General features: G+C 36.4%; 1 protein-coding gene across 1 annotated transcript in view; it reads right to left on the reverse strand.

Moving 5' to 3' along the window:
* Nucleotides 1-13,906, reverse strand: part of SREBF2 (sterol regulatory element binding transcription factor 2) — a 40,059-nt gene extending 26,153 nt beyond the window's left edge. Inside the window, exons 1-4 of the mRNA XM_026697163.2 lie at nt 13,635-13,906; nt 1,656-2,045; nt 825-1,006; nt 51-191 (exon numbers count right to left, since the gene is read on the reverse strand). Coding sequence (XP_026552948.1) covers nt 51-191; nt 825-1,006; nt 1,656-2,045; nt 13,635-13,719 — 798 coding nt within the window. The 5' untranslated portion in view covers nt 13,720-13,906. The remainder of the gene's footprint in view (nt 1-50; nt 192-824; nt 1,007-1,655; nt 2,046-13,634) is intronic.
* Nucleotides 13,907-23,138: the final 9,232 nt, after the last annotated feature.

Here is a 23,138-nt window from a genome sequence, read left to right on the forward strand (position 1 = left end):
AAAGGAAGAAAGCAACCATTTGGGAGATAATGTGTGGAGCCTTATGATACCTGCAGAGCTGTTGTCTGTATGGGTGTGGTTATTGCTGTCAGGGCTGGATTCTGAACAGCAGCCATAACAGAATTGCCATCAGTTTTCAATGTTGTTAAGACAAGAGAATCTGTCTTGATTATCTGTGGCTGGACTAGGACCTGGAAGGAAGCAAGACAGTAAACATTTAATGAAAACAAACACAGAAATGAAAAGTTGTTATTACTAGTTCCTATGTTACAATATAGAGTCCATTGCAAGAAACAGCCATAACTTCTGTTTCAATATACTTCTCTCCCAGGCTTCCTTCTACATATACCAGAGGCCCAGATTATACAGCTACTAACTTCATATATGTTACAGATGACTTTCACTGTGACATTCCATCAATCAATCCAATAATTTATCTTAATTAATAAATTAGCTTTAAAGCATATAATCTCCACCCGATAAAAGCTTTTAGAAGTGAAGTAAGGAATGTATTCTTTGTAATGCTCCTCCCATCCGTTAACAAAATTGCTGTTATAAAATACCAAAACCTCCACTGCTGAAATTATTATAACAATAGCATGGAATTCTAATCCATTCTTTCCAAAATTTCTTTACTAATTTTTTTTCCAATACCAGTATTGTAATCACTTTTTCTTTTCCTACGTTTAGCCATCAATGACCTATGAGCTTTGGAGATTTCATTGCTTAGAAGCCAAACATTATGTTAGCAACATTATTTCTTGCCTTGGAACAGAATACAAATACTGTATATACTACTCCCTTAAGATACCAAAAGAACTCACTGGAACCTGCTGAACCTGAGGGGCAGCTACTGCCTGGACAGTCGCTGGAGTTAGTGTCTGGATGGTGCCACTGGTACTCTGTGTCAGTACCCTCTGAGCTTGCATGGTCTGCACCTGCTGTTGAATGGCAACTGGTTGAACTTGGGAGGAAGTCACCAAGCTTTGAACCTGAGGCTGCAGCACTAGAAAGAAAATAAGAAGAGTTTAAAACTGCTCAAGGGAAATTATGACTTCCACAATAAGGATTGTAGCCTCTGATCTTTGGTGATAGGCTGTGTTTCAACAAAAACATATAGGTAATTGCTGTAGTTTTTTCCCCCCTTAAAAGTTATCATAATCTAACAACTAAAAGCAAACTCCACCAAAAACATCTTCTATTCAGTTTTAATATTACATTAGGACAGTCCAGCCTTAATCAGTGATATAATAATTCCTGATTTTTAATTACAAACTTGTCTACCAGCACGAGTTTTTATAACTTTATTATTCAAGTTTTATATTTTAAACATTATATATTTCATTGACTGTGCTGTTTAATTGTATTTCTCTGTTTTTTAATTGTACTGTATTTCTTGTAAACAATTTGAAAACAGAATATCTATTTTGACCAATTAGCAAACCCTTATTGCTTAAAGAATTAAGTTTACAGGCAGTCCTTGATTTAAGACCATCATTGAACCTGGAATTACGGTTGATATGGTGTCATTAAGTGCGTCATTATGTGACCATACCTGATTTTATTCTCATCTGTGATGATTAAGGTAAGAATTGTTTTACCCTAGTGCTTTATAAAACGGTGTTCTTTATTGCTCTGAAGACCATGGGAGTTACCTTGAAAACTTGTGGTTGCATTTTGGTATATTACAGGTTGCTGAATGATCCGGGTCTGGGGAGCAGAGCTGAAAGTTGGAGTAATCATCACTGTCTGTTGCTGAAGTTGGGGCTGAACTTGGGGGCGAGGTTGAAGAGGCGGTGCAGTTCGTTGTGGAGCAGGAATTGTGCCTGCTGACTGAGACGTCTTCACTTGCACAGACTGAAGCTGTGGTGGAGAAGCTGCACTAGGAGAAGAGGACTGTAACTGTCCCTGGCTGTAGGCTTTCTGTGAAGTATCTGACATTCTGTCTCCATTACATGCATTGCTGCTCTGGAACGTGCCATATAATTGTTCAGAAAATAAATCTGGAAAATCTCCAACCTGATTGCTGACAAACTGTAGCATTTCTATAAAAAAAAAACCACAAAAATGGAAACCATGAGATTACTTTTCAAAATTCATCAATCTTAAAATTAAAACAAATATACAGCAAGGACATGCATTCTTTTAGATCTAAGAATCTAGGATAGAGATGTATTTTCCTCAAACGGTATAATTCGGTTTATGGCCTTATCACTGGATGTTTAAGTGGTATGTGTAGGTTCATATATCTTTTCTTTTTAGAAAACCAAGTTATCTATGATTTTGTCTCATCCCAAATAAATTATCCCAATGACTCATTTGTGAACTGCCTTTTTGGAAAATTCAAATGATTTAAAATATGATGCCTTATTATTAACCAGATGTAAAAATGTTTCTATTTTCAGTTCAGCAGTTAGTAGCCGTTAGAAAATCATTGAAAATATGGGCCTTTCCTTTGATATCTAAACCTGAATGGATGAATCCTATCCAGATATATAATAAATTTGAGTCCCTAATTATTAATTAATGGTTGTCCCTTGTTTTTAGTTGGTATTGATTATTTTATTTTTTTTGTTTATTATCTGCTATCAGATTAGTAGAATCACAAACGCTAAGAAATTACCTACTAATTTTCTATGCAATAAGCTTAGAAAATAAATCCTGTAACAGAAGAATCATTAATAAAGCTTAAGATTCTGTAATAGTATCAAAAAAATGTTTAGGGCACAAATACTTGATCATGTGCATTTTTTCTGTCTCATTTGTTATTCTGCTGTGTCCACCAATTTAAATCAATATGAGCTATTTCCAGGAAAAAGGATTGAAGATTAGATTCAATTAAATGAGGTATAATATATAGAAAAAAACTTACTAAGCAAAAAAAATGGACCAAATGAAAACAAAAATTCTACTCACTTGACAGTAGCTCAATATAGAAGAAATATCTAATTCCATAAAAGAAGCCTTTAAAGACTTATAAGATTTTGAAGTTAACAGTTTCTCATTAAAGACATTCCTTTATCTAACTAATGGAAATATAGGCTGCAGAGTTTGGAAACTTCTCAATTTACTTCAGAAACATCCAACAACTACTACCTTACTGTTAAAATAAAAATCCATTGCCAATTTACCACATGAAATCAATAAGTTTTAATTGATAAAAGAAAGTTGTGTTCGTTTTAGAGCTGTTGGATCTCAGCTGCAAAAACAAACATTAGACAGCAGAAAAGAGTTTATTTTCTTGCTGATATCTAGCAGTCATCAAATTTTTGCAGTCCAGGATTGACAACCTAATTATATTGTTTTAAAAGGTATGTAAGCATTCTAATGGCATGAAGAAACAGCTTCTCGTGCTTTTAAAAATACACTGCTCAAAAAAATAAAGGGAACACTTAAATAAACACAATGTAACTCCAAGTCAATCACACTTCTGTGAAATCAAACTGTCCACTACACTGATTGACAATCAATTTCACATGCTGTTGTGCAAATGAAATAGACAACAGGTGGAAAGCATAGGCAATTAGCAAGACATCCCCAATAAAGGAGTGGTTCTGCAAGTGGTCACCACAGACCACTTCTCAGTTCCTATGCTTTCTGGCTGATGGTTTGGTCGCTTTTGAATGCTGGCGGTGCTGTCACTCTAGTGTTAGCATGAGACGGAGTCTACAATCCACACAAGTGGCTCAGGTAGTGCAGCTCATCCAGGATGGCACATGGCAAGAAGGTTTGCTGTGTCTGTCAGCGTAGTGTCCAGAGCATGGAGGCGCTACCAGGAGACAGGCCAGTACATCAGGAGACATGGAGGAGGCTGTAGGAGGGCAACAACCCAGCATCAGGACTGCTACCTCCGCCTTTGTGCAAGGAGGGACAGGAGGAGCCCTGCCAGAGCCCTGCAAAATGACTTCCAGTGGGCCACAAATGTGCATGTGGCTGCTCAAATGGTCAGAAACAGACTCCATGAGGGTGGTATGAGGGCCCGACATCCAAAGGTGGGGGTTGTGCTTACAACCCAATACCATGCAGAACGTTTGGCATTTGCCAGAGAAACCAAGATTCGCCACTGGTGCCCTGTGCTCTTCACAGATGAAAGCAGGTTCACACTGAGCACATGTGGCAGACATGACAGGGTCTGCAGACGCCGTGGAGAACGTTCTGCTGCCTGCAACATCCTCCAGCATGACCGGTTTGGCAGTGGGTCAGTGATGGTGTGGGGGGGGCATTTCTTTAGGGGGCTGCACAACCCTCCATGTGCTCGCCAGAGATAGCCTGACTGCCATTAGATACCAAGATGAGATCCTCTGACCCATTGTGAGACCATATGCTGGTGCAGTTGGCCCTGGGTTCCTCCTAATATACGACAATGCTAGACCTCATGTGGCTGGAGTGTGTCAGCAGTTCCTGCAAGATGAAGGCATTGATGCTATGGACTGGCCCGCCCGTTCCCCAGACCTGAATCCAATTGAGCACATCTGGGACATCATGTCTCACTCCATCCACCAACGCCACGTTGCACCACAGACTGTCCAGGAGTTGGGGGAGGCTTTAGTCCAGGTGTGGGAGGAGATCCCTCAGGAGACCATCCACCACCTCATCAGGAGCATGCCCAGGCGTTGTAGGGGTCATATAGGCATGTGGAGGCCACACACACTACTGAGCCTCATTTTGACTTGTTTTAAGAACATTACATCAAAGTTGGATCAGCCTGTAGTGTTTTTTTCCACTTTAATTTTGAGTGTAACTCCAAATCCAGACCTCCATGCGTTGCTTAATTTGATTTCCATTGATAATTTTTGTGTGATTTTGTTGTCAGCACATTCAACTATGTAATGAACAAAGTATTTAATAAGAATATTTCATTCATTCAGACCTAGGATGTCTTATTTTTGTGTTCTCTTTATTTTTTTGAACAGTGTAGAAACAAAACATTAATTATATATTTAAATAAGTATGCTTCTTATTTAAACAAGCCCATTTCTGTTCTAGAAAAAAAAACAGCCAGGGTAGGAATCTGTTCTGTATTTATGCTAATAATTATTTGTTCTAAGTGGCTTTTCACCTCTAAAAATACTGCTTAATACAAAAAATAATAATGTAGAAAAAGGTGTTCTTCAGAAAAACAAGCAATGCAGTTCAAGATCTGGAGTACCTTCTAAATTTGAACTCTAAAGACTTCCCTGCCCCAATCCATTCCTTTTCATTATGAAAACACACATCCTTCACATTCTATACATTGAATTGAAAACCCCTGATATTGCATTAATATTGCACTATACAGCAGAATTCAATAGAGTTACTGCACTGGGATAGGAACTGTTTTTCAGCCTATTTGTCCTTGTTTTTATTATCCTCTACCGTCTGCCAGATGGTAATAATTAAAAAAAAAAGAGTGCCCAGGATGAGATGAATCTTAGTGTACATAGTTACAGTGACTAAAGTACATGCATCATAGAATACAGTTTAATATTTAGGGAAATACTTAGGACAGTTAGCCTTAGTTTAACTGGATGCCACTCAACAGGATCAAATCATGGAACAGATTTGGAGAATATCAGTAAAGTGACAGATGTGTCTCATAATTGTTACAATCATTGGATTGTAAATCATCTAATCTAATACCCTGCTTGATTTAGTATCTGCTAAAGGATTTAACATATTGTATAGGTAGTCCTCAAGATACAACCCTAATGGAGCTTGCCCATTAGGGCTGCATGACAAAACTTCATAAAATGAACTGAACTCACTTTTACAACATTTTTACCATTTTTATTAAGTGAATCAACCAGTTGTTAAATGAACAATAATCAGCCTTGGTGTTGCTTTGTTTCATTAAATGACCTCTTCCATCATTAAGTGAACTGAAACTCTAGAGAATATGCAGGGTTCCCTAGATGGATTCTCTGAGGGAACAGTTTTTGGCGGCCCTCCACTTCTGAACCACCTACAGGCAGGTACCCAGACTTAAATTTGGGTGGGAAGGTGAATTTCCAGATGTGTTCCATCCCTCATCTGTTCTACAAGCAGTCTACAATAGTACACACTAATCCCCAAAGCAAAAGCAAACAGTACAGTAGAATGCAAAGGATCTTTCTGCAAGCAATCTCAAACTACATGGAAACACTACAGTAAATGCAAAGCAATTTTATAATACTAAACCTGCTTTCTGTTTCTATAGATACTGGCTAGTAGTTCTGCAATTGATTCCAGGACAAATAAATGCAAACAGACACGTTTACCACTCTTAGTCCTCCACCAGCAGCAATGAGGAGAAAAAAAACAGGCCAGGAAGAATGTACCAATATATGGGCCTTGAAAATTGCCTGTTGTAACAACGGGTAACAAAGGGCAGTCACAGAACTAAAAATGACCACAGCTTCAGAAGTGACTGAATCTAGGTCACATGACTGCAGACCAAAATTGACCAAAACTGCCTTGAATCCCTGTTATAAATACAATTTTGGGTTGCATTCATAACTTCAAACAGTTAAATGGCCTGTTTGTACCTCGAGGACTACCTGTATATCCAGCCTCTATTTCCAGATCTCAGTAAAGAGGAACATAACATTTCATGAAGCAACTTCTTAAGTTGATTGTTAGCTCTGTCAAGAAATTCCTCTTTAAATCTAATCTGAATCTATTTGTGTTATTTCCACCCATTGATGCTGTAGCTCTCTTCTAAACTTGCTCTAATTTGATATTCCTTTTACAGTGACAATTAGAATAGTGTAAGACAGTTGAATATGGGATTTTTCAGCAAAATAGCTCTTCAGAATATGTTTTCAAATCAACCACGAAATACTTAAAGAAAATTTAAGATTTTGAAGTTTCCAGAATCGAATATTATTGAAAAACTGTGGGATGATCTCAATATGCAGTACTGTATATACAAGGTGTCTTAAGAATGTTTTTGAGGTATCCCAGAAATATTCCAAAAACGAGAACAGTATGATTGGCTCCATTTGGCTAATGGAAAGATTTGAAAGCTCTTGTTTTTGCCCAAGAAGCTGTTACAAAATATTGGCTGAAAGAGTGTGCAAATTTTCAGGTTTTTTTAAAAAAACGAATCTATAAACAATAGCTGATAAATAGTGCATTTAAATTACTAGGAAAATGACACCGTTGGTACATTTTGTACACTATAGAATTTGTCAGTTTCCATTTACTTAGGAATTGTAAAATACAGTCTGACAAGGGCTGCCTAATTTTTCAAAATATGTCACTTGTGTTTATTTTCAGTCATAATGTACACTGAAGATGGTATTTAATTTTGTTGTATGAGGTGCAATAACAATAAAGTAAACTAAATTAACAGTTTATTTTGTATTTTCCTTCAATTCTTATTTTTATTTTTTATAAATAAAAAAATAACTGGCAGTCCTCAAAACCATATCTATACTGTCAATTGTTTGCAGTGTACCACTACTGTACTATTACTAATTACAAAAATTGGATAATGCAGTTTTGGGTGTTTAGAGCAAGGAAACACATAAAAACTGTACTGAACTCTAATATTTGCCTAATATACTTTAAAAAAATACAAAAAATTCAGCTGTGCATGATATAATCCTATCAAATTGGTATCATTGCCTCACAAGTGCAGACTATGACTACTTGAAAATAAAGTACACTATTGCCCACAAAAGAATACCCTCCTCATTCTTTTGCTGCAGTGTGCAAGGACACCAAGGGAGTAATGGCTTCAAAGCATTTGCAGTTTTTCTTTAGGGGATGGATTCTATTTATAGATAAGGCTTCTAGGGCCAAAGTTTTAGCCCTGTAATAACCTCATCACAATCCTAAACTGGGCCTGGGGAGTTTTTTGGTCCTTGAATATATACTGTTTAACCCATACCCACAACTTAAGTAGCTTTCCTTAAGTAGCGCACATGCCTTTTGCACTGCAGAATATTGGGCAACCAATTATATTTTATTTATTTCCTAGCTTTATTATTATATATATTATCTTAGCTAGTTAAACATGAATGTATAGATGGTTGTTGCTTAGCAATCATTTAGCAACTACTTCGTTTAGCAACCATTTGCAGTTATTATTGTGATGAAAAAGTAACTGTAACCAAGCCTCACAACCTTTGCAGGTTTATGGAGCAAAAAAAAAAAAAGCTGAAGAGCACAAGCATAATCAGTTTCACTTAATGACTAAATTACCAGTTCCAATTGTGGTTATATACTATCTGTAATTTGTTACCTAAACTTCTACATTTTAGGTCTGTCTAGTATTTTTAAACACTTATCTGAAAGCATGGACTTTTCTTTAAAAAATAGACTTTCTATAGCCATACATAGAAATAAATATTTTTTCAAACAAAATCAGGAGAGAACTTTAAAATGTGACATATTCTAGGAATTAGAAATATTTTTCCAGACCAGAATTTGTCATTTGTCTTTTTGATCTAAGACTTTTTTTAAAAAGTTTTAAAAACAATTTTATTTACAAATTTAAAAACATACAATTTCAAAAATACAGAAACAATAATAACACATAATTTTTACGTTTGTTGTCGAATTTGGTAAGTCCTAAAAATCATTATTGGCTAGTACTAGTCACACATTCACACATTATCACATTCTAAGTGCTAAATAAATAATTCACAATATACTCCATTTATTTTCACGTTGGCTTACAACTACTATTATGAATACATTCATGTTTTTTAACTAATAAACACAAAAGATATTATAAATGGCTAATACTAATAATAGTAGTAACAGAGAAAAGAAGGTTTAAAACCTTTAATTGTTTTAATGTACTTAATATATTATAAACCGCTGGATATAATTTGCATCTTAGGTTCATTCATGTTTCCCCTTTTATTGTCTACCCGCTTATGCCATTTATCCCATATCTGGTAATAATCTGTATCCTCCGTCCTGTTAATTTTAAGCGTAAGCCTCTCCAGTTGGGCACACTCATGTTTTCTGAATAACAACCTGTATTGGTGGTACATTTGGGTTTTTCCAATATTGTGCTAGTGAGATACATGCCACAGTTAATAAATAGATGGTCAGATATTTTACTTTAGCGGAGTAGTGCCCTTTGATCATTTCCCAACAAAAATAATTCCGGTTTCCACTCCAGCCCAATCTCTATAATTTCTTCTATCCACGTTTTTATTTTTAGCCAATATTTATTTATCTCAGGACAAGTCCACCATGAATGAAAGTATGTACAAATTTCCCTTTACATTTCCAACCGCAAGGATTGGCTGTCGGAGATATTTTGGCCAATCTAGAGGGCGCCAGATGCCATCTGTACATCATTTTGTATAAATTCTCCTTGTGCGCTACTGATTTGGTTAGTGTTAGGTTTTTCTGCCAGATTTCTTCCCAGTCATTCAGATCAATACTATAACCAAGCCAACATGGGACCTTTTACAATTTTCTCAGCCATTTCATATTATAATAAATAATTATATAATTTGGAAATTGAAGTTTTCTCAGGGTTTAAAAGTATTTTATCCAAATATATATCTTTTATCTTAACTCCATTTCTTGTGAAGATGTATATTATAGAGTAAAATTACATCGCTGATGATGTAAAGCTATTCAACACCACCGACAATACTGCTACTCTTCAAAAAGACCTCAACTATGTATCAGAATGGTCAAACAAATGGCAACTTCAAATCTCAACAAATAAATGCTCTGTCCTACATATTGGCAAAAAAAATTCAGAAAATAAAATACAAGCTGAATAGTCAAGACCTTGTTGATGATCCAAACTCTGTCAAGGACCTTGGAATATTCATTTCTAATGATCTAAGTGCTAGAGCCCACTGTAACTACATAGCCAAGAAGGCATTAAGAGTTGTTAACCTAACCCTACATAGCTTTTTCTCTGTTAACTAGAGCATACAAAACTAGAGCATACAAAACATTTGCTTGAATACAGCTCATTAGTCTGGAACCCGCATTACGTATCTGATATTAATACAGTTGAGAAAATCCAGAAATATTTCACAAGAAGAGTTCTCCACTCCTCTAAACGTTGCAGAATACCATATGCCACCCGACTTGAAACTCTAGAAAATCTAGAACTATTCTGCCTTTGGTCTCATCTAAATATAGTATATAAAATTATACATTGCAATGTCCTACCTGTCCATGAATACTTCAGTTTCAACCATAACAATACAAAAGCACACAATAGATACAAACTCAAGGTAAATCGCACCAAACTTGATTGCAGGAAATACGACTTCAGCAACAGAGTAGTCAATGTCTGGAATACTCTACCTGACTCTGTGGATTCTTTCCCAAACCCCAAATACTTTAACCTTAGACTGTCTACTATTGACGTCACCCCTTCCCTAAGAGGTCTGTAGTGCCTACCGTCCCTGTCCTGTTTCTTTTTATTTTTCTTATATGTATCCATTTCATGTATTCATAACTATGTTATACTTTATACCTGTTATCTTATAATCGCTTGACAAAATAAATAAAATAAAATAAATAAATAAAAAATAACACTCAGGTAACAAATCCTAATTAATCATCTAAACAATGAGAGTTGAACAGCAAGTTGTACTCTCCCTAAAACTGAATATATAAAGAGCACAAGTTCTGCTGATATCCAAATTATAAGAGCCCATCACCAAAAAGTCTATGGAACCATTATATTCATAAGTAATGCTGAAACAGGATTACTCAGGAAGCACGATACTTTAGAGCAGTGTGTTTCAAACTGTAAACTTTAAGATGTGTGGTCTTCAACTCTGACAATTCTCATGTCATTCCAGAATTCCCAGTGTGTTGGGGAATTCTACAAGCTGAAGTCCACACATCCTGAAGTTGTCGAATTTGAAAACACTGCTATAGACTATCCACACCAATCATATTGTCTGTGTCAAGGGCAGAGCACCACAACAGAAACCCGACCAAAGGCAAAAAACACTGAATAATCTCCTAGAAAGTGCTGGCAAATTATGTAAATGGGTGCTAGAGTGCAGCTGGATGGCAGTGTTCCTTCGGCAAGTGCTGTGGAGCATGAGATTCCTATGCTGCCTGGGGGCTTCTGGGAGAAAAACTAGTGAGAGCAGGAATGACTTGTAACCTCCTGCTGGCTTCCCATTGACTTTACTTGTGGGAAGCCATCAAGGAAGGTCACAAATGGCAATCACATGACCATGGAATGCTGCAACCATCATAACTGCAAGCCAGTTGCCGAGAGCCTGAACCACAATTACATGACCTCTGGAGCACTATAATCGCCACAACTTCAAGTTTGTATTGCATCATTGTCATTTTGAACAGTTGCTGAACAAGTGGACATAACCCGAGGACTTCATGTATAGACTTGCTGACACCAAATAAAAATTTTCTCAATCTCAGCAATTTATAAAACACACCTAAAACATAGTACTTGTTTTTAACAAGAATTTTTATTTTCTACTCCTTTTCAGTTATTTGATTAAGTACTTTAACTTCAAAAGCTACATTTTAAGTGCAAACTTATTTTTCTTTAGCAAAGTATATTCCCCATTCACATGAAAATATGGGAATAAACATAAGGGGAATCAGAAATGTATAAGGGTGAATCAAATCACTGCAAGCAGAAATTTGTTTTTTAGAAAAAGAAAATTCAAATGTTAATGTTAAGAAATTTTGATTCATGTTAAAACTGGCCAGAGAAAATAAACTCTACCACCTTTTTAAAGGTTGGGCAAAAAAGACGTGGCATTAATTGCCCAAATTGTACCTTAGGATTTTAAATTTAGATTAATTCAAATGTCACTGGAAAAAAATAAGCTATAAAGAATAGGAACACAGAAGCAACATATGAATGCAAGACAGGATAACTACATTAATATTAATATTAGTAAAGTTAAGGGGTTTCTTTGTCTGCTTGAAGTATTAGTTTTTTATATCCAGGAAATTTTGGTACATACTGTACTTTTTGTTTCAACTTGAGACCTCATGACTATATGCAGCCTCTGGTCTATCTTTCTGAGTTTGTCTAAAAGTTGTCATCAAATTATTACACAGATAGCTAACTATTTTAACAGATTAATTAGGAGAGAGGATGTCACTGTTCACCAATGTCCATTAAACAGAAAACAAACCATCATGAGTACTTGTATTTGTGTCATACAGTCATACGTACTTTTGTGTCATACATTCCAATGACACAAAATATGTCATTTGTTACCAAGAATATTTGTAGCTCAGTGTTGAACTGTGGGGGTCCTTGGTGCTCTCTGAGCTTGGTTATTTTCTTGGAGACATTTTATTACCCAGTCCCACAATATAAACAGAGAGAAAATCCCTTCTAGTACTGAAAATATTACCTATTTAGGTAATGAAAACAACTAAGCTTAAAGAACACTAAGGACTCCATACATCATTTGCATGATGTCATAATGCAAATCGGTAGATTTGACTCATTGCATGTGCTCCAGGTCTGCTAAACTATGGTTTCACTGAACATAGATTACATTTATTATATTACATTTAAAATAAATATCAGATTAAAATGATTGTTCATTCAGGTCATTCCCAAAGAGCCCCAAATTTATCAATAAATAAAAAAATAGAAACAATGTTAATACAAGAAACAAAAAGTGTATCTGACAGCTTAAAATGTCAATTCTATTCAGTCATGTTAAAAAAAAAATATCTTGTACACTTTTTAATTTTGACTGCCAAAATGACAAACTCCCCCCCCCCCACCATTATCTCTGTACCATTTTGATGCAGATAGATCAAGCGTCTTATTTGAGTGATTGATTGATTGTTGTCACTAGAGAGGTGGGGGGTTATTGCTTTTTATTGTTTTTATATTGGGTTTTTAATCTTTGTAAGTTGCCAGGAGTCACTGAGACTGTGCATTGAGCAGCCATATAGATGTTCTTACAAAAATAATAAATTTTCATAAAACCCTCCAGTCCCAAGCACCCAAAAATCATACAGGTTCACCTTTTACTGTTCTTGGTGGATGAATGCACTCAATATTTATGTGTCAATATCACATGCCAAGAAATACAACTGAAACAAACTACTCCACTAATACACAAGGAAAGGCACTAGGGCTTCTGACACCACCTACAATTCTAGATATTATTTCTGTCTTCTAAGCCCATTTTGAGATGCTTAGAGCTGGCATGATATCTAAGAGAGTCCTAGTCATAAATGTTAAATAATAAAGGCAACTGAATTTGAGGCAACTTTCTCCCAAATAAGCATACAGTGTTGCCCCATATATACAAATACACACCAGTTTTCAAACAATATATTTATTCTGAAGCAAAGGGGCACAGCGTTGTATTGCAATCAAACCTTAAATTTAATCTAAATAATAAGTCCCAAATTTCCTATCCTAAATGGTAGGTATCTGAATTTGGATGAGTTAATGGGTAACAGAAAACTAACTACGGCGTTGCATGCTACACGCACTGGGAGACACCTGCCAATTCATGTGTGAGGTCGCTCTGGGAATCCCCAGCCATTTAAACAAGGATATAGCACTAGTGCACCGGTGGCCGACAGGCACGCTTAGCGGCACTTCGCCCCTCGGGGCCGGGTCCGCACCGAGCAGCGCTTTCCCTTTCCTCCGCGGTTGCTGTATCTGAGGGGGGCGATAGTGGGCACAGCCGAGCGCCCGCCTCGTGAGCACTCACCATCGATATCGCCCAGTGTGAGCTCGTCGCCGAGCTCCGTCAGGGTCTCCATCGTCTCCATGCTGTTCAGCTCGCCGTTTTCCATTGCCAGCGAGGCGCGCCTGACTCAGTTAAAGCGAGTCACCTCGTAAGAGGGAGAATCACCTCGTCAGAGGGAGCGGCGATACCCTCCCGCATTAACCCTTTCCTAGGCGGGGATTGTTGCTTCAACTCGGGTTCTCCGGGCTTAGATCCCCAATCGGCGCCATCTTGCTCTAACTTCAGCGAACTCCACCCATCCACCTGCGAGGACCCACCGCCGCCGCCGCGCGCGGCTGCTTGTCCATGAGACCAGGTCTCCACTGTCCAATCAGCGGACAGAGCGGCTCGTGGTGTGATGGCGCGTCAGCGATCAGCAGCTGCGAGGCGTCTTTTTCCTGCCTGGACCGCCCTCCCGGTTTGCATATGTATGAGAAGGCGGGAAGTTTATGAAATATTACGCTTGAAATTGAAAACGGGAGGGTGCTATTGATTTCATTTCCACAGCTACGGCTTGTTTGGGGTACCGTAGGAATGAACGCAAGAAAAAGAGAACATTGTGGACTCTCTTCGAGGGAAAAATGGCAAAACTGAAAAACTGGAAGTACCTTTCTTTGGACAATCCAAACTTTGTTAAGAGTGCCACGAAGTTTGATGTTAAGAAAGATGGGAGCTATTTATGGGAAGAAAGAGTTTTGTCCATTTAATAGTGAAATCTGTGTATCTGTTTTGGAAAGGACATACAGCCCTGTAGCATCTAGGTTATCCTTAAAATCAAATTCTTGGAAGGCTTTGTTGGATCACAGTCCATTTTAAACACCAAAGTTTATGCAATAGAAGTGTATTAATCTTTGGTGATCCTAAGATTGTTTTTGCAAAAGACAGTCACTTTCCTAGAAACCTTCAGATAGCGTCTGGGAACCTCTTATTCGTTTAGGGGTCCCCCCCCCCCCAGAATTGTATAAACAATCTATTTGACTGATCAAGCCTGCCTGGGGTTGGAAGTTAAGAATGGGACTTAGCAATATCAGGGTAGAAGGTAAGACTGGGAAGTGGTTATGGGTGTAGCTTTCAAAAAAGCTACATGGAATTGAACTATAAAGTTTTTACTTCTCTCCAGATAATCTTAGAATATTGGATCATGGAACCAAGAGATCCTTTGCCATAATAACATCTGCTAGTCATTAAAGTACCACCTGAGACCTGACTACAGGTGAAACTCGAAAAATGAGAATATTGTGCAAAAGTTCATTTATTTCAGTAATGCAACTTAAAAGGTGAAACTAATATATGAGATAGACTCATTACATGCAAAGCAAGATAGTTCAAGCCATGGTTTGTCATAACTGAGATGATTATGGCTTACAGCTCATGAAAACCCCAAATTCACAATATCAGAAAATTAGAATATTGTGAAAAGGTTCAATATTCTAGGCTTTAATCAGCTAATTAAGCCATAACACCTGCAAAGGGTTCTTGAGCCTTTAAATGGTCTCTCAGTCTGGTTCAGTAGGAATCACAATCATGGGAAAGACTGTTGACCTGACAGTTGTGCAAAAAACCATAATTGACACCCTCCATAAGGAGGGAAAACCTCAAAAGGTAATTGCAAAAGAAGTTGGATGTTCCAACAAGCACATTAATAGAAAGTTATGTGGAAGGGAAAAGTGTGGAAGAAAAAGCTGCACAAGCAGAGGATTGTCAGGAAAGGGCCATTCAAAAGTGTTGGGGACTTTCACAAGGAGTGGACTGAGGCTGGAGTCAGTGCATCAAGAGCCACCACACAGAGACAGATCCTGGACATGGGCTTCAAATGTCGTATTCTTCTTGTCAAGCTGCTCCTGAACAACAAACAACGTCAGAAGCGTCTTACCTGGACTACAGAAAAACAGAACTAGTCTGTTGCTCAGTGGTCCAAAGTCCTCTTTTCTGATGAGAGCAACTTTTGCATCTCATTTGGAAACCAAGGATCCAGAGTCTGGAGGAAGAATGGAGAGGCACACACTGCAAGATGCTTGAAGTACAGTGTGAAGTTTCCACAGTCTGTGTTGATTTGGGGAGCATGTCATCTGCTGGTGTTGGTCCACTGTGCTTCATTAAGTCCAGGGTCAACACAGCCATCTACTAGGAGATCTTGGAGCACTTCATGTTTCCTTCCGCAGACGAGCTTTGTGGGGATGCTAACTTCATTTTCCAGCAGGACTTGGCACCTGCCCACACTGCCAAAAGCACCAAAAACCTAGTTCAATGACCGTGGGATTACTGCGCTTGATTGGCCAGCAAACTCGCCTGACCTGAACCCCATAGAGAATCTATGGGGCATTGCCAAGAGAAAGATGAGAGACATGAGACCGAACAATGCAGAAGAGCTGAAGGCCGCTATTGAAGCATCCTGGTCTTCCATAGCACCTCAGCAGTGCCACAGGCTGATAGCTTCTATGCCACGCTGCATTGAGGCAGTAATTGCTGCAAAAGGGGCCCAAACCAAGTACTGAGTACATATGCATGTGTATACTTTTCAGAGGTCCAATATTGTTCTATGTACAATCTTTATTTTATTGATTGCATGTAAAATTTTAATTTTCTGAGATTGTGAATTTGGGGTTTTCATGAGCTGTAAGCCATAATCATCACAATTATGACAAATCGCGGCTTGAACTATCTTGCTTTGCATGTAATGAGTCTATCTCATATATTAGTTTCACCTTTTAAGTTGCATTACTGAAATAAATGAAATTTTGCACGATATTCTAATTTTTCAAGTTTCACTTGTATGTGCTCTTTAATATAAAAATAAAAATCATAGGACAAAAGTGAGTTAATGCTCCATCTTCTCCCATTAAAAATACCATTGGGCATTTTTGATGTGGACATATCTTTACAGTTAAGCATTTACTCCACTTGGTGCTCCACTTGATTCCAGAACCTTATGCTATTGAACCACAATGTGTATGAGTAACTAAAGCAATTATCATAGATTAAGAAATAAATCTTTTCATTGACTGAAAGTTTCTGAAAGCTCCAAATAGCAATAGCAATAGTACTTAGACCAGTGGCGGGATTCAAATTGTTTTACTACCAGTTCTGTGGGTGTGACTTGGTGGGTCTGGCTTGGCTTGGTGGGTATGGCAGGTGGGGTGGGGAAAAGGTTACTACAAAATCACATTCCCTCCTCACCTCACTAGTCTGCTTTGCAGCTCTGTTCTCCTGTGCAGGGCAACAAAAGGAGACCCAGCCGATCAGCTGGGACTTGGGAGGCAGAGAATAGTTGGGGGGCGGCGCTAGTCAGAGGTGGTATTTGCCAATTCTCTGAACTAATCAAACTTTCCACTACCAGTTCTCTAGAACAGGTCAAAACCTGCTGAATACCACCTCCGATTTAGACTTATATATTGCTTCATAGTGCTTTTACAGCCCTCTCTAAACTGTTTACAGTCAGCATATTGCCCCCAACAGTCTGGGTCCTCATATATTGCTTTATGAGTTTTATTGCCTGAAACTGTGTCCCATCAGGATAGATAAGTGGACAACTGTGTGTTGGATTTGTTTGCCACTGTTAAGTTGTTTATTTAAAAATTCAGATAAATAATCATTCAATTTATTTATTTTTGTTCAAATCCCATTTTTCAGTACTTCAATGGAAAGATTTCAAGAAACTAGAACAAGTGTAGAAGAAATGTATGAAAATTAGTAGGGAACTAAAAATTAAGTCCTATGAAGGGAAATCTAGGAGCTGGGCATATTTACCTCTGAAAAAAAAAAGATTAAAAAGGGATATAATAGCATTTCTTGAGGTATATCATCAAAGGCTCATACCATGGGTTAAGACAACCTGTCTTTTTATGAATTACTACCAAAAAACAAATGAAAAAGAAAATAATAAGAGTAAATGGGCAGTTTTCTTCGCGGAGTGAAGCAAAAAATGAATCTTTTTTCATTATAATTTTATAAATTTTGTAAACAAAAACTAACAGGAGAAAATAAAACCCAAAGTGCAGATATAAAACAAAGAGGGAATAAATGACTTGATTTTATTTTACAATAGTTATACATATAAATTTAAATTGACCATATACTTTAAGATTGCAAGGTAGCTTTAATTTTTCTATCATCTTCTATTTTTTCTAATCAAATTCCATTTATTATAATTTCATTTTTTTTGTTTCACACAAAAAGTCCAAGGAGGGTTTCCAATCAGCATTAAAATTAATCAGTATCTTTTCTCCAATTAAATTTGACATTTCAGGAAGCTCCATCATCTTTACCATCCACTCTTCCATTGTGAGTAATATCAGATCTTTCTGCAATTATACATATAAAAATAAAAATCCATGGGATTTTTCTAACTTTTAGTCAGCTTTATATTAATCTTTAAAATCTAATGAATTAATTATGAATTTGAATCCAATTTGTTCAGCTTTTTTACATGTCCACCAAGCCTCAAAGCACCAGAAACCTCAGAAAACAATGCCAAGAGATTCAAGCCATTCCTTCCCCTTTAAGAAAGCCTAAAAGGAAAGTCCCAGCCCAGCTGATTAGAAGTCTGGGTGTGCTGCCAAAAGCCATTAACTTATTACTAGAAATAAATAATCTGAAAATCTGGGCTACTGCCAAAGGCTAGTACTACGAATAACAAAAACTGGACTATGAAGCAAACCAACTCAAAACCAACTAAAAATAACCCACCTGGAACTCCCCTTTTCCTGACAGAATTAACCCCCAGGATAGGAAAGACAAAGCTCCAGAGAAAGGATTAACCCTTTAAGGCAGGAAGACAAAATGCAGGGCAATCACTTTAACTAAAAGTACACAAAAGTCATCAAACTAACAGAAGCTTCAAAGGGAAAATAGGTATAAAAATCATAGACTCACAATCCAAAAATTGTTTGCAAGCCAGGAACGCTTGATCAGTTTCACTTTTTGCTTCTTGCCATCCTACAGTAAAAGAATGCCACTTTCTCGCAGCTGGCTTCTGCATCCATTTTTTGACCAGCATCTGTGGTGTGTCTCCCAGCTGGGAACGATCTGGGAAGTTTCTGCCAACAAAACCTCACATTATGTCTTTCTAACTCCAATAACCTCTGTTTGTCAGCATCACCTAATTTTCATCCACACTATAAACAAGCTTCAAAATATAATTTCAAATCTCCTCTTTCTTTTAGCATCTTGCAATACTTTGTACTTAACTCATGTTTTTATTATCCTGTCACACAAACTTAGATATATCTTTTTGCCATTTTTAAAAAGGTACATCAATTTTCAAACACAGGCAATGTTTGAAACAAAAATAACATCTTGGTAGTCATCTTAATCATAGAACTTCTCAACAAAAACTAATTTTCCCCCATTTTAGCATATCTTTCTTAACTACATTTCATGTCTTAATTTTGAAACATCATACAATTCATATTTGTCAAATTACCACCCAAATATTTTGCTTTTTTCTCATTTTGTTCATCAATTCTGTTTGATTTTATATCTTCATATTTTTGTTAACATTTTTGTCTTTTTATTAATTTTAAACCAACTAAAGCATCCCATTCTTTTAATTTTTCTCATTAATTATTCAGTCCCCTTAAAAGGATCTTTTAAAACCAGCACCCAATTGTCTACAAAACCTCTCAACTTGTCCCTTTTTAAATTTTTACATTCCAGTGTGCGGTAATAGGCAGCCTTGTCTTGTTTTTTATACATCAAAGATTTTATTAAATCTCTATTATTTGTGGTTTTTGTGCTCTATAGCTCAATTTTACCCATTTCATAAAATTCTCTACAAAGTTCAAATCTTCTAAAGCTTTTAATTAAAAAAAAGGCCAAAATGATTGTTGTGCATTGCCTAGAGCTGCTTTTTGTGAAATGGGCAGCTGTACAAATGTGATTAATAAATAAATAAAATAAATTTTCAAAGATTGTCTCTGCATCTACTCTAAGCAAACTAGTGAACCTTGTTTTTCATTATGCTGTTCCAAGTATTATATACTGTCCAATTCCATTCTAATGTTATCTTTTCACTGTCTTTTTGGTAAAAATCAACCTTGATATTCATGAATAAATTCTTGCAAAATTATTTTCAATCTGTTTGCTAAAATTGTTGTAAGCAACTTATAGATTAATCAATAATAGTTGCCTAACATTTCTTGTGAAATTTTGCCCCTCTTTAGGTGTTAATGCTATATTAGGCTGTTTCCAAGTTTCTAGCCTCTTTCCTCCCTGTAGTATTCCTGGTTTAATATTTTTATAGCTTTAGAAACCTCCCTTATTGTTACACAGTGGTATAGTACTCAACTGCTTTGAAACTCATCAAATTTGGTACTCAACGCATTTTGACACAAAAATGTCTTGACATATAAGATAGAACTTGTCGGTGCCACTGCCTTGTGACTTACTACATTATTCTTTATGGGAATTTTTTTTGGTAATTATCATTGACTCATTACCCCACCCAGAACAAATTAACAATGAGTACTAAGGTACTACTGTTAGGTCCCTTTGTAATCTACTTTTGGTTCTTTGTAAGTATTGGTCAGTTTTTTTTAAAGTAACCTTCTATTTTTTTCCAAAGGAATGTTATGTCCTTCATACAAGTTAGAATAATACTGATAAAACATTTTTGAATTGCTACATAATCTATTGATACAGTAGTTCTCTCTTGAAGTTTCAAAATCATTTTCTTTTCTCTTAATGTCTGCTAACCTTTTCCTGGTTTCTTCACAAATTCAAAAATAATTTGCTTAGCTTGTTTTATATCTATTTCCATTTCTCTTACTGTTAATATAAAATTAAATATTAATTAAATATTAATAAATATTAATATAAAATTAAATATTAATATTAAATAATTGTTTCTGTAAAAGTTTGATTTGATGTGAAGTGCTGATCTTTTCTGGAAAGTCCTTTCATCTTTCCTCTTTTCTTTTTAACTCATCCAAAATAGAATCTTTTTACATTCAGTGTTATGTTGCATGAAATAACCTTTAATAAAAGCTTTATTTGTTTCCCAAACCATTCTTAAATCAGAACCTTTTTTAAGTTGTTTTCAAAGAATTCTATAAATTTGTCTTATAGAATTATAAATTCTATAAAATAGATCTATAAAATTTATAGATATAAAATCTATAAATTTTCATTGATTGGCATTTTTTTAAAAATATCATTTCATTTAATCTCCATATGGAGATAGAGGTAGATTTTCTTTTTAAAAAATCAAGCTCACAGGATTATGGTCAGAAAACATGTAAAATCTCAAGCTTAGAGATCTTATACACACACACACACACACACACACACACACACACACAATTTATGGAATGAGCAAAAATTTCGATGTCTATGCAGGGGTAGGATTCAAATTTTTTAACAACTGGTTCTGTGGGCATGGCTTAGGTGGTGGGTGTGGCTTGGTGGTCATATGACTGGGTGGACATGCCTTGGTGGTCATGTTATTGGCTGGATGTGGCCAAGTCAATATCACTCACATCAAGGCATGCATCTCCTCGCCTGACCTCTCTCAAGACTGTGGGGATGCTGCAACAGTCATAAGTGTGAAATATGGTCATAAGTCACTTTTTCAGTGCCATTGTAACTTTCTGTAAGCAACACCAGAATGTTTCCTTCCTGCCTTCCTTACAGGATTAGGCCAGTAATTTCTTCTAACAACCAGTTCTCCGAACTGCTTAGAATGTTAACAACCAGTTCTAGCGAATAGGTGCGAACTGGTAGAATCCCACCCCTGTGTCTATGTAAAAAATGTGTTGTCTGGTTATAGTTATTCTGAGTAATAATCATGATAACAATAGCATTCATAACATTAGGTTTGTTTCTTCTTACATCATTTCACTTATAAATAGGTTTTCTCATTCTAATTGTTCATATTTCTCTCTGGACGTTTGTTTGTGCTCCTTCTCATTCTGCTCTTATTTTTGTTCAGTTTCACTTGTTGTTTACTTGTGTTTTCTCTTCGTTAGTTCTTGTCTTTTACATTCTATTTCCTCTCTTCTCTCTTGTTCCTCGTATGGACTGAAATAGTGTTCATGGAATTCTTATGCTTTATCTAGAGTCCAGTCTATATCTTTTGTCATTCCAAGTAACTAAAATTCCCTCGGGTGTCAACCATCTAAAATCCCCCTGGTATTTAATTCCTGTACTGTCAGGAATTGGTATTGTTTCCATGTTTCTTACTCTTCTGGGCACCTGTTTCAAGACCATAATCCCATTCCCTTTGTGTTTCAGTGGTTCATCTTTTGCTTTTTTTAGGATTTCTGCTCTCATTATCTTTTTAGTGAAAGCACTGTGGTCATTATCAAGCTGAAGTATGTGTAAAGGTTGAATCATGGCAACTTAATCAGTCAGAGCAAAATTAGTAAGGCAGAGAGTCAGAGAGTCATTGGAATGTACCAACTCTTGCTATACCAATTTCAGGGTTTTCTCCCCCAAATGCATTGCAATATGTCAGTGAAGACTCAATCATCCACATCAAAGTTGTCTAAAGGTGATTGAGCCTCCGTTGGATGATTGAATCTTCACTGATATTCCAACACGTTTTGGGGAGAAATCCCGAACCAGTTGGTACATTCCAATGATTCTCTGCCTAACTGATTTTGCTCTGACTGATGAAGTTGCTTGGATGAACAATGAAACATCTCAGGTTAACAAAGTTTTGTAAAGTTGCCATGGTTCAACCTTTAGACACCTTTGGCCTGGATGATTGAGTCTTCATTCACGTATCAAGCTGAAGGACTACAGAAACTACTAGAATACCTACCTCCTGGCCTGAAATATAACAAGCAACAGAAGAATCAGTAAAGAGTTTAAGCAAGCCATTCCCACAAATCTGGAACAATGTACTGGCCAGAAGATTGGAAGACATTAATCTACACTGAGAAGAGTGGGGAAGAGAAGAAGGGAGAGTAACTTAACAAAGTATGTAAACTATTATACTGTATTGTAATTGTAAATAATGAAAATATGGTGTGAAATTAAGGATTTATTAAGATGGGAAAGTTACAATGATCATTGATAAGAATAATTTCTATGATAAAAATGAATGTTACCTAGAATGTTGTTTTTATTCCAGACAATTTTGAGAGATGAAACATCCTTTAAAAAACAATGTCAAACAGATATATTCAGATTTCTATGTTGGACAAAAATCAAGGATTAATATAAGCTTCTCCAAGGTGCAAAGAAAAGAGGAAGACTGGGATTGCCTGATTTTAAATTGTATTTTGTGGCCAGTTGTTTGGTTTGGGTGAAAGAATGGATGTTGTTAAGAAATCAAAAACAATAAAATTAGCAGGACATGGCCTGAGCTTTGGGTAACAAGTTTTTTAATGGTGTGAGAAAAAAATAAAATTTAAAAGTTATATTAGAATGTAATATTGTGAATATAGAACAAGCTTAGAGATCTTAATAGCCAGTTTTTTGAGTTCCAGCATATATATTATTGAAACAAAGCTATGCTTTTCAGAAACATAAATATATTCTCTG

The sequence above is a fragment of the Pseudonaja textilis genome, chromosome 5 (assembly GCF_049901715.1).
Source record: "Pseudonaja textilis isolate UNSWEBS1 chromosome 5, rPseTex1.2, whole genome shotgun sequence".
NCBI classification, from domain to species: Eukaryota; Metazoa; Chordata; class Lepidosauria; order Squamata; family Elapidae; genus Pseudonaja; species Pseudonaja textilis.